The sequence below is a fragment of the Stegastes partitus genome, unplaced genomic scaffold (genome assembly GCF_000690725.1).
Source record: "Stegastes partitus isolate 25-593 unplaced genomic scaffold, Stegastes_partitus-1.0.2 Scaffold553, whole genome shotgun sequence".
NCBI classification, from domain to species: Eukaryota; Metazoa; Chordata; class Actinopteri; family Pomacentridae; genus Stegastes; species Stegastes partitus.
The window spans coordinates 309806-325484 of record NW_007578284.1 but is presented as its reverse complement, the minus strand read 5'-3'; the positions used below and the strand labels follow the sequence as shown (position 1 = coordinate 325484).

The following is a 15679-nucleotide window of genomic DNA, read 5'->3' as shown; positions in this document are numbered from 1 at the left end:
TAGGGATCCTAGCGATCAGCCTCTAGATGCTAATTGCTAGCATAGGGAGGGTTAGTCACTTGACTAGGGATATCTGTGATGAGCCTCTAGATGCTAGTTGCTAACGTAGGGATCCTAGCGATCAGCCTCTAGATGCTAATTGCTAGCATAGGGAGGGTTAGTCACTTGACTAGGGATATCTGTGACTAGCTTAGGAATGCTAGTTGCTTGTCTAAAATGCTTCTGACCAGTGTTGGAATGACAGTCGCTAGCTGAACAATGTCACTGAGTAGCCTAGGATCACTAGTTTCTAGTTTAAGTGTGCTACTGACTAGCCTGAAAAACAGTCACAAGCCAAAGGATGCAACTGATTGGCCTAGTTGCTAGCCTAGCAACAAGCCTGAAAATGCCAGTTGCTTGTCGAAGGGCACTCGTGACTAGCTTAGGGATGCTAGTGATTTGCTTTGGGATACTAATTGCTTACGTAGAGATTTTTGTGGCTAGCCTATGATTGCTGGTGATTAGCCCGTAAAAGCTAGCTGCTCCTCTTGTGCCGCTAGATGCTAATCTAGAGATGCTAGTGAGTAGTGAAGGTAGTTCCTTATCCAGTGGGTTGCCAAGGTAACTGTGTGAATAGCTGTCTGAATGAATGCCTGAGCTCGATGAGCCGGCGACTCGTCTCATAGAGCGATAAGAAGAGATCCTGCCGGCCTCTCAGTTTCCACTGCCAGCCTATCAGGAGCTAAATCAGTCACTGGCTTCACCAGAGGCTCCCTTGGCCTCTCAGTCGTCTTATTTTTGGCACAATCGCTGCACTATAGCATTCAACACCCAGCGCCTTCATCACTGAGCTGGAGCAGCCTGCGTGTAGCCTGAGAAACAAAACTCAGGGTCAAAAAAAGAGTTGCAACGCTCACTGATCAACCCCGTCTCCTACACTATCTGGTAAAGAAAACTTCCTTCTTTTATTGTGTGAATACATCATAAAGACTGCCAGATAAATACAACAGTGCTGTCCCATTAAAGCAGCATTAAATAATTTTTTGTCACATGAACAGTTTTAACTTGCCACAAGTCAAGTGTGAGGGAAAAGTTTTCCAGTTGTGCAGCTGGAGACCAAACAGCATCTCCTCTGCAGCAGCAAACACACAGAACCTGCAGTTTTTAAGGATTCACGTCCATATAACATAAAAATTAAACGTTTATTCCTGAAAATCAACAACGTCTATATTCACAACTGTTAATCCAAAGCTGCAGAATGAATTTGGTGTTTGGCTTTAATCAGTTTCATAGAATTCGGCTGCAGTGAGTGAACACAAATACACAAGACTTAAAGGAAACCTGGAGAGAGAAGAACAAACAGTTCACATGAATGAACACTGTGGAGCATCTGCATCAGATTACAGTGCACATCTCCATCCAGCTCTTAGTTCACCAAGACCTGCTGTCGACAACCTGCACACCTCCCACCGAGCCCAGAGCAAATCTCCTCTCTTTGCACTCCTGGAAGGATGTGACTAAAAACCACCAAAATGACAAGTACCACAACCAGAAATAATCACAAAACCACCTAAACCAGAAAGACAGCATCCAACGAGGGAAGTAAAATTACCACAATGAGGCACAAGAACACCGTAGACGAACACGAAATCATGCAAAAGCACCCAAATTACATAAACAACAACCTAAAAAAGAGACAGAAAACAGCAAAAAAGAGACGTAAAACTACACAAATTACAATCCTAACAAGACATAAAACCACCACAAAGAAACACAAAATCATCAAGTCAAGACAGAAAGTCGGCAAAATGAGGCACAAAATGAACTTAAAGACCACGAAAGTTAAAGGCACAACAGCCAACAACAGGTGCAAAATTACCAGAATGAGACAGACAATCCACCAAAATCAAATTTAACTACCACAAAACGACCATAAGCAGGAACAGAATGACCAAAATGAGACACAAAGCAACCAAAATAGATGCACAACAAACTAAAATGATCAGAAAGACACATATAACCATCCAAATGAATGCACAACAAGCATAAAGAGACACAAAATCACCTGAACAGGCCTTAAAATCATCAACAATAGATGCACAACATCCAAGAAGGACACAAAAAGGTTCAAAATGAGACACAGAATCACCAACATGAGGCACAAAACCAACTGAAAAAGACAGAAAACCTGCATGAAAAGACTCAAAAATGACCACAAATAAACAAAATGACCAAAATAAGACAAAAAACCCACAAAACTAGATGCATGACAACCCTAAAAGGTTCAAATTAAGACACAAAACCACCAAAATGAGGCAGAAAATGAACTCTGAGAGACAAAATCACCAAAACTCTGACATGCAGCAGCCAACAAGGCGGGGAAATGACCAGAATGAGTCACAAAACCAAAACTAGATGCTCAACAATCAACAACAGATAGGAAATGACAACAGCAACAAGGCAAAATACCGACTATAAAGAGCAACTGAACGACAAAAGTGAGACGCTGTCCCCCCTGAACCTGATGCACAGCTGCCCCAAAGACTCACAAAACCAGCACAAAGTGAGCAGGAAGACTCACAAACCCTACAGAGACACCACCTGATGGCTACAGTGGGCCTGTGGTTCATGGTGGGGTTGTGTGTCTGCTGGTCTGGCCTCCACTGTGCATGTCTGTAGGTTACATAATGAGGACCGTAGTGGTTCAGGCTCTGGTGAACCAGCACAAAACACCTGTGCAGCCTCCAGAGCAGCTCAGAGCTCAGCGCCGGGCCCTAAATCAGCCGACAGCAGCCAGCAGAGAAGGTCAGAGGTCAAGATGTCAGCATCCTGACAGCAGACAGAGCTGCAGCGCTGCAGGACGATTCTCTGTCTATTCAGAGAGACCGGCCTCTGAAACCAACACCCGCTCCACTTTTAGGCCTCCGGCTCTGCTTTCGGCCTCCCTGGCATATCAGGGGGCCTGCTGGGGCCGCCGGGGGCCAGGAATCACCCTGGCAGGTCTCACAGGGGTTCCAGAACCAGCCACGAAACCACAGGTCACGTCTGAAAGCAGCTGCAGGAGCGAAGGAACAATAAAAACTGGAGGCAGAGGACACAAGGGACGGCTTTAACCCTCTGAACCCCAGAATCTGCTGATGCATGGCAAAGGCATTATGCTGGTTTTTTTTTTTTAAATCACCAAAATCACACCATTTATCACAAATATACAGTTAATTTAGACGCTTTTATCCAAAGCGACGTACATCTGAGAGCAGATCCAACAGCAGCAGGGATCTAGTCAGGAGGAAACAATCGAGATAAGAGCCACAGAACAAAATGAAGTGTGACGGGGCGCTGATGCCAGCAGCAGGCTGCAGGGAGGTGATAGGATTTTGTTTTTTTGTTTGCTTTCAGTCTGTCCAGTGCAGAGGTGTTCAGTAAAGAGCTGGTCTTTAGTCTGTTCCTAAAGACTGAGAGGGCAGATTGTCAGTGACAGAAACCATAAAACCCCCCAAAAACGTCGGACTTCCCACTTTAAGGTTGGCGTCCTAAACCCAAAAAAGGAATGTTTTCTTATTTTAAAAATCACCAAGAAGACCAGACTTCAATGTTCTGACTGTTCTTGGAACTACTCGTCATCATATTAATTTATTCAAAATTTATTACTGAAAAAATTCACTAAAAAAAAAAACTGATTCCGAAACTAGATTCTGTAAAAAACTAAAAAATTCTGCACTTCCTGGTTCAGCTGTGAAGCCATTAATGACTCAGCTGGGACCAACGGTAACGTGGCAAAAATTCAAGAAGGTTCCACCTGAACTAGGATGAACTGCAGGCTGTGTTTACACAGAGCAGAGGGGCAACAAACTAAAACACCTGGAGGATGAACATTTACTGTCCATCGGTGGTCACACCTGTGGGAAGACTGCTGTACGTGTGACATAAATAATCAAGCTGCATTTTTTCTTTTTTATGCTTCATGGTGTTGTAACGGTCACTCTGTACAGAAGACTCTCCTGTCTGTCCAGTCCTGGTGGTTCTGTTTCCATGGCGCTGCAGGACTTCATATTGCAGTGAAAAATGAGCCCACGGTGAGTAAAAATGTGAAACGCCCAGAGCCCACGCCGGGTTCAGAGGGTTAAACCCTCCTCGCCCCGTCCTCTTCTTCAGACACAATCGCCCACTTCTAGAAAGCTCTTTGAAGACTTTCACAGACTTAAATAGCAAAAAGATAAACTAAGAAGCGGCAGCACAGATTGAAAATCAGCAGTTTCCTACCCGTGAGATGGTCAGCGGCATGTTGAAGTCCTTCCCCCCCTGCAGCCTGAAGCCCCAGGGGCCGGGCCCGGGCAGCGACACGGTGTAGGTGCTCATTCTTCCAGAGATCCTCCGAAACTAAACCAGACTTTCTGAATAAAACTCCGCAGCGGCTGGACAGACGGGACGGGAGGGAGGAGCGGCGCTGGTGGCGGCGGCGGCGGCGGCGAGTCGGCTCTGGGAGAGGACAGAGGAGAAATGAAACAGGTGAAGGGAAAAATGTTGGGCTGAGAGGAGCGAGGAGAAGACCTGCCTGCTCAGACGAGCTGAAGTGACAGCCTAAGAATAGCCAGAGATAGCGCTGTGGCATTGTGGGGGGCGGAGGGGTGAGGCAGGGGTGAGGCAGGGCAGAGGGGCAGCAGGGAAAGGAGGGGGGGTGGACTTATATGGCGTGAAAGGGGACACCCGGTATGCCAGGCTCGCCGTGATTCACCGGGGCTAATATAGACCCAGCAGATTCTTCTAGACCTCCCCATCCTCCCCCTTCGCCTCCCCCGGCCTGCAGGGTCTCCCTCGGACCCAATCAGGGGTCGGAAACGTCTCATTATCTGTGTGGCGATAAAACAGAAAGGCCACGAGCGAGACGCCTCTGATAGCTTAAAGGTCAGCAGCAGCCGGGTCGACTCCGCCCTGCAGCGGGGCGTCGACCAGAACCGCTCACCTAATCAATCACAGCGATCAGCTCATCAGTCTGCTGGAGGCGGAGGGAAACGGCCAAGATACCACGAGGAGGCTGATTCTTATCATCCCACACGCTGATCTGTGGATCAGCTCATCGCTCTGGTTTGTACTCACACACACAGAAAGAAATGATGACTGTACTGGGGTTGATCCACATTAGTGCTCTGGTACCAGTAAATACTGATTTAGGCTGTTTACACTTAAAAAGGTACAAATAATGTTCATATATGTGCTTAATATGTCACGTATGCTGAGTTTAATGACTAACTGGGGGGTGCTAGTTTCATGGCCATGCTACAGACTAGCCTAGGGATGCTAGTGACTAAACTAGAGTTGCCAATTTTGAGGCTAAAGATGCTACAGATTAGCCTAGGGATGCTAGTGACTAAACTAGAGTTGCCAATTTTGAGGCTAAAGATGCTACAGACTAGCCTAGGGATGCTACAAACCAACTTTGGATGATATAGAACATTCTAAGGATGCTATAGATTAACCTAGAAATGCTACAAACTAGCCTAGAGATGCTATTGACTGGCATAGGGTTGTTAGTGACTAGCCGAAGGATATTAGTTTCTAGGATAAAGGTGCTGTGGATCAGCCTAGCAATGCAACAGACTAGTCTAGGGAAGCTATAGATTAGCCTTGCAATGCTAGGGACTCACCTAGGAATGTCAGTGACTAGTCCAAGGATGCTAAAGACTAACATAGTGATGCTCTAGCCTAAGCTAGGGGTGGTATAGACCAGCCTACCAGACACTAGTGACTAGCCTAGAGAAATGCTACACAGCTTCGAATCTTAGGGATGCTATAAACTAGCATAATGATGTAAGTGACTTGCCTCGTGATTCTAGTGACTGGCCTTGAAAAGCTAGTTACTAGACTTTAGATGTTATAAACTAACTAGGGATGCTAATGACCACCTTATGGATGCTACAGGCTAGCCTAGTGATGATAGTAAGAAGCCTAGGGATGCTATAGACCAGTCAATGGATGTTATAGACTAACTAAGGATGCTAATGACCACGCTATGGATGCTACAGGCTAGCCTAGTGATGCTAGTAAGAAGCCGAGGGATGCTAGTGACTAGTCCAGGGATGTTAATGACCAGCCTAATGATGGTAGTCACTAGCCTAAGGATGCTAGTCACCAGCCATGAATTGCCTCGGGATGCTAGTGACTAGCCAGAGGACGCTAAATGCTAGTGAAGGATGCCCTCTATAATAAATAGATGAAGCTGTAGAGCGTGCTGTAGTGACGACAGCAGTCAAACTAGAAACAGCTTCTGTCTGCACGGCAACACATGCATGTCGGGTTCATGGGCTTTTTCTGTTGGCAGGTGTTAACAACAGGTGATGCACACTGCTGAGCTGTCAGCGTGTGTGAGGTTTCATTTAATGGCTGCAGAACCAGAACACAGCACTTCTCTATACAGCAGCAAATACAATCATTGTTTTCACTGTCTGTTAAAACTGAAACTTTGAACGTCCGTATTATCATATTAACCTTCTGGGGTTCTGAAAAAGGTAAACACACGGTTAAGTTTTATTTGTATGTTGAAGAATTAGCAAAATTAAATTTTACAGTTTATAATGTAGTGAGAGATCTGAGGCAAAGAGTTATGAATAAACCGTAAAGAGATTTAGGTCACTGTTGTCCATAATGGGGGGTCTGGAGCCTATCCCAGCCGGTCCATTGCACCAAGGCGTCCTAACCGGGGATCTTCTAGCTGCGAGGTGTTGGTGCTAACCACCGAGCCACCTTGAAGTTACTACTGTCCATCCATCCATCCATTATCTATACACTGCTTAATCTTCACTCGTGTTCATGTGAAGAGCTTTGCTGTATTTTCTGTGCAGTAAACTACAGTTGGATCCACACATAGGCAGGTCTGTCGGTGCAGGACCAGCAGGAGTCCAGGGACCTGCCTGATCAGAACGTCCAGCTGCCTGGACTCTGACAGCAGCTGTTCACAGACAACTCAACTGTTTCCCAGATTACACCGTGATGACAACACAGTTTGATCAACCGAATGAAGCTGCACATGAACTGGACGCAGTCTGAGAGGAGGAGGTCGGGGTTAATGGAGGGCATGCAAAGCTCCTGAATCCCACATGTCACCTCTCTGATAAAAACAAAGTCCAATCCAGCGCTTGTGTTCAGCGAAATGTTGATTAACCGTCTACAGATGTTCTGTCTCTGAGTCTCTTTAGTCTCTTTACGCCGAGGCCTCCTGGAACAGAAACTCTAGAACGTTGATTTCCACCTGGTCAGATCACCAGCTGTTGTCTTTGAGCTATAGCATGCTAGCAGGGTTAGCATTTAACCTTCTATAACTGTTACCAAAAGACGATTAGTGACTTCTGTCGCCATGAAACCTGCATCTCAGACGATGAGGACACGACGAGGTGACGTTACTCATCAATGATCATTTTAACCCGTGAAAGACGAGCTGCTGTTTTGTTCTCTGATGTTCACTAAATGAGGAAGAAATGACAGATTTGGTGAGTTAAGCAGCTTAGAGAGTAAAACCAGAGCCGGTGGTCATGAAGGAGAACAGCAGCAGACTGAGGATCAGACTCTGACCAGCAGAAACATGTCTGGACCTCTACCAGCTCCTGGTTTGGTTAGAACCAGTTTGCTGACAGACACGAGCAAACACAAAGCTCTGACTGAAAGTTATACGTATGATAAACACATGAAGACACAAAAACCACGTTCCTGTACAAGTAAACTGCATTCTCAGTAATACTTTGAGGTATTTTCTTCCAGGTTACGTTTGTCTGTAACTCAACACAAACACATTTCTGATCAGTGAACTTTTCATCCAACCAATCACGTATTAGCGCCACACAGAGGAGAAGCTCCAGACATGGAGTGAAGAAGTCGGACATCAACCCAGACCAAGGGAACGTTGAACACGTGACTTTGGTGCCAAACCCTGACCAAGCTTCTAACATGTGAACATGTCGAACACAGCCGGATGTTCTCCTGAATCCAACCAGAAAGCAAAACAAAACCAATCATGGGAAGCAAAACTTGGTCTTCAAGGTGAAGATCTGATCTCTGGCTCCTGTCCTCGCTGCCTCCTGTTACTCCAAAATAAAACTACGTTCCAATCAAACTGTAAACCTGGCGCAGTTTATCAGTGTAATTTTGTGGAGACTGGGTCGGTACGGCACAGTTTTAATTTAATAAACCCTAGTTCAGTACCAGGCTGCAGGTGGATCAGTGGTTAGCACCGTCACCTCGCAGCTGGAAGGTTGGCGTCCCGGTGAGGACACCCGGGATCTTCCTGCGTGGAGTCTCCATGTTCTCCCCGTGCAGCGTGGGTTCTCTCCGGGTTCTCCGGCTTCCTCCCACAGTCCAGAAACATGCTGAGGTTAATTGGTGATTGTAAATTGTCCGTAGGTGTGAATGTGAGTGTGCTTGGTTGTCTGTCTCTAAGTGTAGCCCTGTGATAGACTGGTTACCTGTCCAGGTGAACCTGCCTTCACCCTGAGTCAGCTGGGATAGGCTCCGCCCCCCATGACCCTGGTGAGGATGAAGGTGTAGAGATGATGGATGGATGGAGTTTGCAGCTTTTTTTCTTTCTGGTTTAGGATTTATATTCTTGTGAGGACTTTGCATGCGTCCATATTTGTGGTCGTTTGTAGGTTCAGTGAAGCCAGAAAGATGCCCTGGTTGTGTTAAACTTGTTTCCTCGTACAGGCCTCAGGTCCACTTTACTGAAGCAGTAAAACCTCCTCTAACAGCAGACAGTTTCAAATCCACTCCCTCTGTGTGGACATCAACTTTCCCTGCAGTGACGTCTGAAGCATGTGGACCTGTGAATGCTCCACAGCCTGACATGTGGCTGTTCGTGGATGTCTGAGGGCGTTGTGGCCCTCCGCAGCGACTGACAGGCTGATCCCAGAGCAGCCTGATCTGCTCAGCCCGTTATATCACCGGCTAAGTTTAGACGCCTTTGTGGCAGAGAGGAATCTGACAGAGAGCTTTCCCAGGGTGGTTAGCGAGTGTTTAAGGTTAACGGGGATGGAAATTTCACACACATCTGCAGGGAGCCGGTCGGAGGCATTAATCGGCTTTGTGACTTTGTGACGGTCGCACAGCTGCAGAGTGGAGCGGGTCGAACCAACCCAGCTGTAAAAGATAACCAGCAGAAGATAGATGCAGCTCGTAAACGTTTTGGAGGTAAATGATGCTGATGCTGTAGCTCAGACAAACACTGAAGTAAAACAGGCTCATACAGCGACAGCAGAAGTTCCTACTGATTCATCAACACGGAGAACAGAGCAGGGAGACGTTTACACACTCAAACACACTGAATTGAAGATATGCTGTCAGAAATAGCCTGCAGACATCCGTCACATGAACCCCGGCGACCTTTCATGAGTTAAAGGGGCTCAGCGCGACGTCTAAAACACAAACTGAGTCAGCTGGATGGCACGACGTGGGAGCCAACCGTCCACCAGCCGCCTGCCGAGGAGCGTGTGAGGGGGCGCTTGATGCGGGAGGCGGGTGGAGTGATAGTGATCTCTCTCTCAGCTTTACAGCACGTGTGAATAGTTTGTCATTTCAAACAGCTTCTTAATTGGGCTGCGTCGTTAAATCAAAGGTCAGCCGAGGACAGAATACAGACATCATTCATAGACAGCCAGCCGGTGTGTCTGCTGAGATAAGGAGTCAAAACTCTTCTTTAAAGCAACATTAAGAGACAATTAAAGTGCTTAAATTGACCTTTAAATCTGAGGTACATCCATGCTTTCTCTGAGGGGGTTGGTGCCTCCATTAGTGAGTAAATACCAGCCTGTCCCCCGTTATTGATGATAGAAACTGTGTTAACTATCTTCTCCTTCATGATCTGTGATGTGGATTTACTTTCAGTGTATTTCTATTTATGAAGGAAAACGTGCATCTCTTCCAATTATACGCTTCATCTCTGAATATTCAGAGCAAACCGTTGCACATTTTTCATCATTTTTTCTTTCATATAATTTATTAAACAGTCAATAAATGTTCACCAGAAAAAAATATCTAAGTTCACAGTTTTTAATTGTAATTTTTAAACAATTTACTGCCATTTTACAGATTTTCCCTGTTATGTTAAATTAGAGATAATAACTAGTTTTAGCTGTTCAAATATTGTATCAGGTCTGCTAACAGTTAGCACCTAAAACACAACAGATTAGCCCTAACTAGCAACTCAATTTACCCATTAGCTCGTAAATTTAATAGTAAACAGTAACAGTAAACCTACTAATCATTTAATTTAGCAGCTATAACAGTTTTGTTCCGTGTTTTTAAAAGCTTAGTTTAGTTTACAACTAGCATGTGGTTTCATGTGGCTAACAGATTAGCTCAGCGAACCAAAACGTTAAGCTAGCGAGCTAAAACAGATTGATGTTCTCTAACTAATAATTTACTTCAGTCACTAAATGTGATTGGTTGAGGTTAGGTAAAATTTTAATAAAGTCATAAAACATATTTTCTATTAGGTCTGCTCACAGTTAGCACCAATAACACGGTAGACGATTAATGCTAGCTAATTAGCAGTTACTCCGTTAGCTAGCAGTTAGCTGTTTGATTTAATTTGCGAATAGTTTCTTGAAGATTACGGTTTGTTCAGAGAAACTACAACCTGTAACTTTAAAGTAACGTTCACTGAATGTTATTCTTTGCCAGATTTTTTAGGAAACGTTATTTGAATGTTCCCTGAAAGTTCCATAAAGATGGTTTGTTCAGGGAACCAGCGAGCTAACTTTGTAGTGACTGATGTCAGCGGTCAGGTTCAATAGAATCTAAACTGCTGCGGCTCACCTGTGATCTCAGGTGATCTCCTGGACGACACCGCCCACCTGCTCCTGCTGCTTCCGCCCCGCAGGTCCTCTGGGAACCCGGTGTTCACCTGAGAATCTAACAGACCCAACACGTGAGCCGAGTCCGGGCCTCCGAACCGGCCACCGCCGCTACAGGCGGCTCCAGCGGGTCAGAGCCGCCGCTGTGAGTGACCCGGCCGCCGGGGCTGCGAGCCGGGCGGGCGGTGCAACTTGTTGCCGGCTGGAGGCGGTGGGGGGTGATGGAGGGATTAACCGGCAGAGAGCAGAGGCGGTCCGGACGGGGGACAGCTCACCTGGTTCTCTCCCCGCAGCTCCGACCGTCACTCACCGACCGCTACGGCCTGCGGCGATCCGGGGATCGAGCTCCGGTCCCCGGGCAGAGAGCAGGAGGGAGGCCGAGGAGGAGGAGGAGGAGGAGGAGGGCAGGAGGGCAGGAGGGGTGTTAGCGGAGGATTTTCATTAGCAGGACTTTCATTTAAAGAGGCAGCGACACCCGAAGCACGCACAGGTCCAGAACACACGGACACGGAACCAGTCAGTGGATCAGTGTCTGGTTTACATTCAACGTCTTTAATTTAGTAGAAAAAATATTTCACAGCAAAACTAAACTCTGACTCTTCATCATGTTTATTCTGTTATGATTATAAACACCTGGAGTTAATTATTTTATAATTAAACTGAAAGAAATCAAATAACTACAAACATTAAAAAAACATTTTGGCGTTTTTCAGCTGAATAACATCAACCAGAATTAAAATATAAAACTTATTTCTCACTTATTTGTCAGTTTGTTGTTCAAAAACATAAGTATTATACAGACAGACATAAAAACATTGATTTGATTTGACCGTTTTAATCAGATTAATATCAGAACCGCAGCATGTGGACCTACATGTTCCCTCATAATCAGCCGTTTCCCTCCTAATAAAGGGAATTCTTATAAATATATTTACATTTTTACAAAAAAACTGTATTACATCAACATGATTTTTGTCTTTGCCAAGATGTTCTCAGTTACAAATATACACGTGTTCATAAAATAAGTCTATGAACACAAACCAGCCTGTAGGTTTAGAAGCTCAGTGACACGATGGTTTTCTCTGTTATCAGCTCGACGTGTTTTATGTGTCGCTTTATAAACTATTTGTGTCTCTGCAGTAATGAAACAGGACGCTGCACAGGGAGTCCAGTAAATAATAGATATTTATTTAGAAAAATAAATAAAAGAAACACTGAGATAAACAGGAAATCCACAGAGACTCGTCTTCCCGTTTGCCAACATCAGTCTTTCAGAACAGAAACTTTAATACACAAGAACTAATATATGAAACACTGGCGTCTATATTCAGTATATTCAACATACGGTCTGCAGTGAACTCTGGGATCAGGAACTAATGAGGGAACAAACAGAACAGGTCTCAGGAAGAAGGTTTAAAAGTTTGAAACCTGGACGTGGATAAAACAAAAACTCTGAACCAAAGCCATCAAAGCAGTTTGAAAATTGATGTGATTAATTTTAATATCTAAAACGTTCTGACTTTGGTTAATGAATCGTTTAGTTGACCTCCAGTTGTATTTTACCCCAAAAACCTCTGTTTTTGAATCCTTTTCTTTCCATGAATCTTCCTTTCCTTGTTGCTGTTTCTAAAGCAAAGCGCGAAAAGCATTTCTAACAGTTTGGTTGCTAACAAATACGTGCTAATGGCTAAATATGTAAATTAGCTGAAGGGATCGTTTACTGAGCTATAACTAGAATTTAGTTAAACCTGGTTTGCAATTTGGTTCAGGTTTGTTCAGCTCCGTTTCTTATCTAAAACATGGCAGTTTAAGGTTAGCTATCAAATTAGCTCGGCTCCGCTTGGCTAAAGGTTTGTTCCACAGGTAACTGACAAAACGTCAAGCTAGCTAGCTAAGTTAGTTTGATGTGCCTTCACTAAGCTTATTTCAGCAGCTAAATTATCTAGATTTAGATTCATTTGCTTTTAATTCAGCTATTGGCACATTTTGTATCAGGTCTGCTAACAGTTAGCACCTAAAACACAACATATTATAACTAGATAACAATTCAATTGGTTAGTTAATTTAGCAGCAAACTCCTTGGTTCCATTTGCGTCAATTTAAAAAAGTTACACAGATGTACTTAAAGACAAAAACGTCGCCATGGTCCCAAAAGTGTTACAGCTAGCTATCAAATTAGCTTACTTTCACATGGCTAATGGTTTAGTTTAACAGCCAACCTAAAGGGAACCAAACCTTTAGGCTAGAGTCCCATCTGAAACTGTTTTTGTGTTCTTTAACTGGTCATTTATTTCAGCTGCTAAATAATTTAGCTCAAGATATAGCTATTTTTTTATAAAGTCTGCTAACAGTTAGCGCCTAAATGTAACAGATTAACACTAGTCAATTTGGCAGTAAACTCCTTGGTTTCACATTTGTAAATTTAATAAAGTTACACTGAGGTCCTTAAAGAGGTCGCATGAGGGTTACGGCTAGCTATCAGATTAGCTTAGCTTCACTTGGCTAATGTTTTAGTTTAACAATTAACTTAAAGGGAACCAAAACGTTAAACTAGCTAGCCAGCTAAAACAGTTTTATATTCTTAACTACTAATTTACTGGTGCAGCTGCTAAATCGTTCTGATTCAGCAGACTTTAGCTGCTATAACAGCTCGGTTCAGTTTGTGGTTGTGGAAATTTGTTTTATTTCTTTAGTCAACCATTTAGTTTTTCTGTCAATCTGGTTTTGTTGAATTTAAATGTAGAAACATTCAAACAGATTCTTGGGGAACAAACAAAGAACCAACATGTCGGATTGGTTTACCGAGAGCTGCGTTACAATCAACAGATATTTGTCCCTTTAGCTCTCCGTACGAACACAAACAACGTCACGATCACATTCCACGACACTGCCCGGCCGCTTAATACACCGCTAATATGTCATATTTATAAAGGGGGGAAAAAAGCAACAGAAGGAGAAACGAAACAACGTCAGTACGACGGGAGAAAACACAAAACGTGAAAATATCTCGTTTCTAAACAAAAGTGCTTTTGCAGGCCTCGGGCGGCTTTCAGGAGACGAAGAAACAGCCTGACAGTCTGGAAAGTCCTGCTGGACGTCCGCTCTGTGTGTAGGTCTGGGATGCATTTAGCCTAGCTTAGCACAAAGAACAGAAGCAGAGGGAAACCGCTAGCCTCATCAAGAGGTTCTCCCAAAACATCGGCCCGTTTCTTGTATCTCAAAACTTCGTCCTGAAGGTTCCTTGAGTATAATTTGATATTCTGCTTTTTCCAGACTAAATCTAAAACTAGAAGTAGAGTTTTGGTTTTGGTTGTTTCTGACGTTGATCCGGTTGTTGTTGAGGAAAAACTACACCCAGGGCCAGGTTACCAAACAAGTCAGGCTTACTTCAGTTAGTCAGACTTAATTTCAGGTTATTTGAGTTCCGTAAAGCAAAAACTGCTTCGTTCAATTCGGTTACTTTGGTAACTTATGCTGAGTAATGAGCAGATAGGCTAACTGTCAGGCTAACTGTCTTGGTGATACTCTATGTATAATCCACTGATTTGTTCGGTTTGTTTAAGTCAGGTTTTTGGACTTAAACGTCCACTTTTCTGAGTGTTCTTAATGGAACAGGTCCCAGCTGGAGCACCAAGTGGTTAAAAATGGCGGCCGTTTTTTCTCCTCACAACCCTAAAAAAACCACTTCCTGTTAGCTGTTGCTTACTGATTAGATGGCAGATTTATCCTCACCAGAACCAGAAAACATTCACATTTGGAGAATATAGACAGTTTTTCTTTAATAAAAGCTCAAACCAATTGACTGATTACCAAAATGGTTGGCAGTTAATTTAGCTGCTAGCTGCTCGTAGCTGCTAGTTAGGAAGCTGGTCAGATTACCAACATGGTTCATTGGAAGGTTTTTGGTTTTTAAACTGAAATTTCGGTTTTTCTTCCTCGCAGAACCAGCAGAACATTGAACCAGTCCGTCGCTATGAGGACCGAGCAGATCAAACAAATCAAAAGCAACAGACGGCGTGAACACAACAAACAGGAAACCACGAGAAGAGCCACGAAACACGCTGCGACAAACGTCCATCTCAACACAAACAGCCGTCTCATGATAATACTTGTCTGGAAACACGGCAGGACTCCTGCTAACGGGCTCAGAACCTTCACCTGGATCAGAGGAACTTGGGTCCGTTTGGGTCCGTTTGACTCAAAAACAATAAAACAGATTTTCTTTGGGTTAAAGTAAAAAAAAATCCATCGTCCGGTACTAGTTTGGCTGAAACCACACAGTGCCCACAGTGATTGGACCAGAACCGTGTGGTGGTTCTGATGAACAGCTTCCTGTGCTGGTGTGCAGGGCTCATTTGTCTTATTAAAGAGCAACTTAACACTACATACATATTCTGACTACAAATAACTTTATAGTTTCTAAAGCAGCAGCATTTCTTTGACATTTTCCAGAAACTAAAACGTATTAATTCTGCTTTTCGGTGTCGCCTCGTTCATTCTGATGTCAATTAAAAGCGCTGTGCAGAGGTCCAAAGAACCCTGGTGCCATCTGCCAGGTGGTTCTGGTCTATTTATATCTAATTAGCAATTTAATTGCCACTAATGTACGACTAACATCCGTCTCTAAATGTGACTTATTTAGTTTTTTATTGAGAAAACGTTTTGTAAAGTTGTGTTTTATCAAATTGTTTTAATTCGTTTCAGAAGAAATCATATTATTCTTCCTACAAAAGTACCGTAAAGCGACAGAATACGACCAGCTGTGTTACCAGGACATTTGGCAGTAGTTTTGTTTAATAATCGATCGTTTGTTAGGTGAATAAAAAGTCGTGTATCGTAACAGAAACATGACGTACTGAAGCTTC

The 15679-nt window shown here is 44.0% G+C and overlaps 1 protein-coding gene across 1 annotated transcript in view; it reads right to left on the bottom strand.

Moving 5' to 3' along the window:
• Positions 1–4494, bottom strand: part of LOC103362075 (PDZ and LIM domain protein 7) — a 45753-nt gene extending 41259 nt beyond the window's left edge. The window contains exon 1 of the mRNA XM_008288336.1: positions 4240–4494. Within this exon, the coding sequence (XP_008286558.1) occupies positions 4240–4335 (96 nt within the window). The 5' untranslated portion in view covers positions 4336–4494. The remainder of the gene's footprint in view (positions 1–4239) is intronic.
• Positions 4495–15679: the final 11185 nt, after the last annotated feature.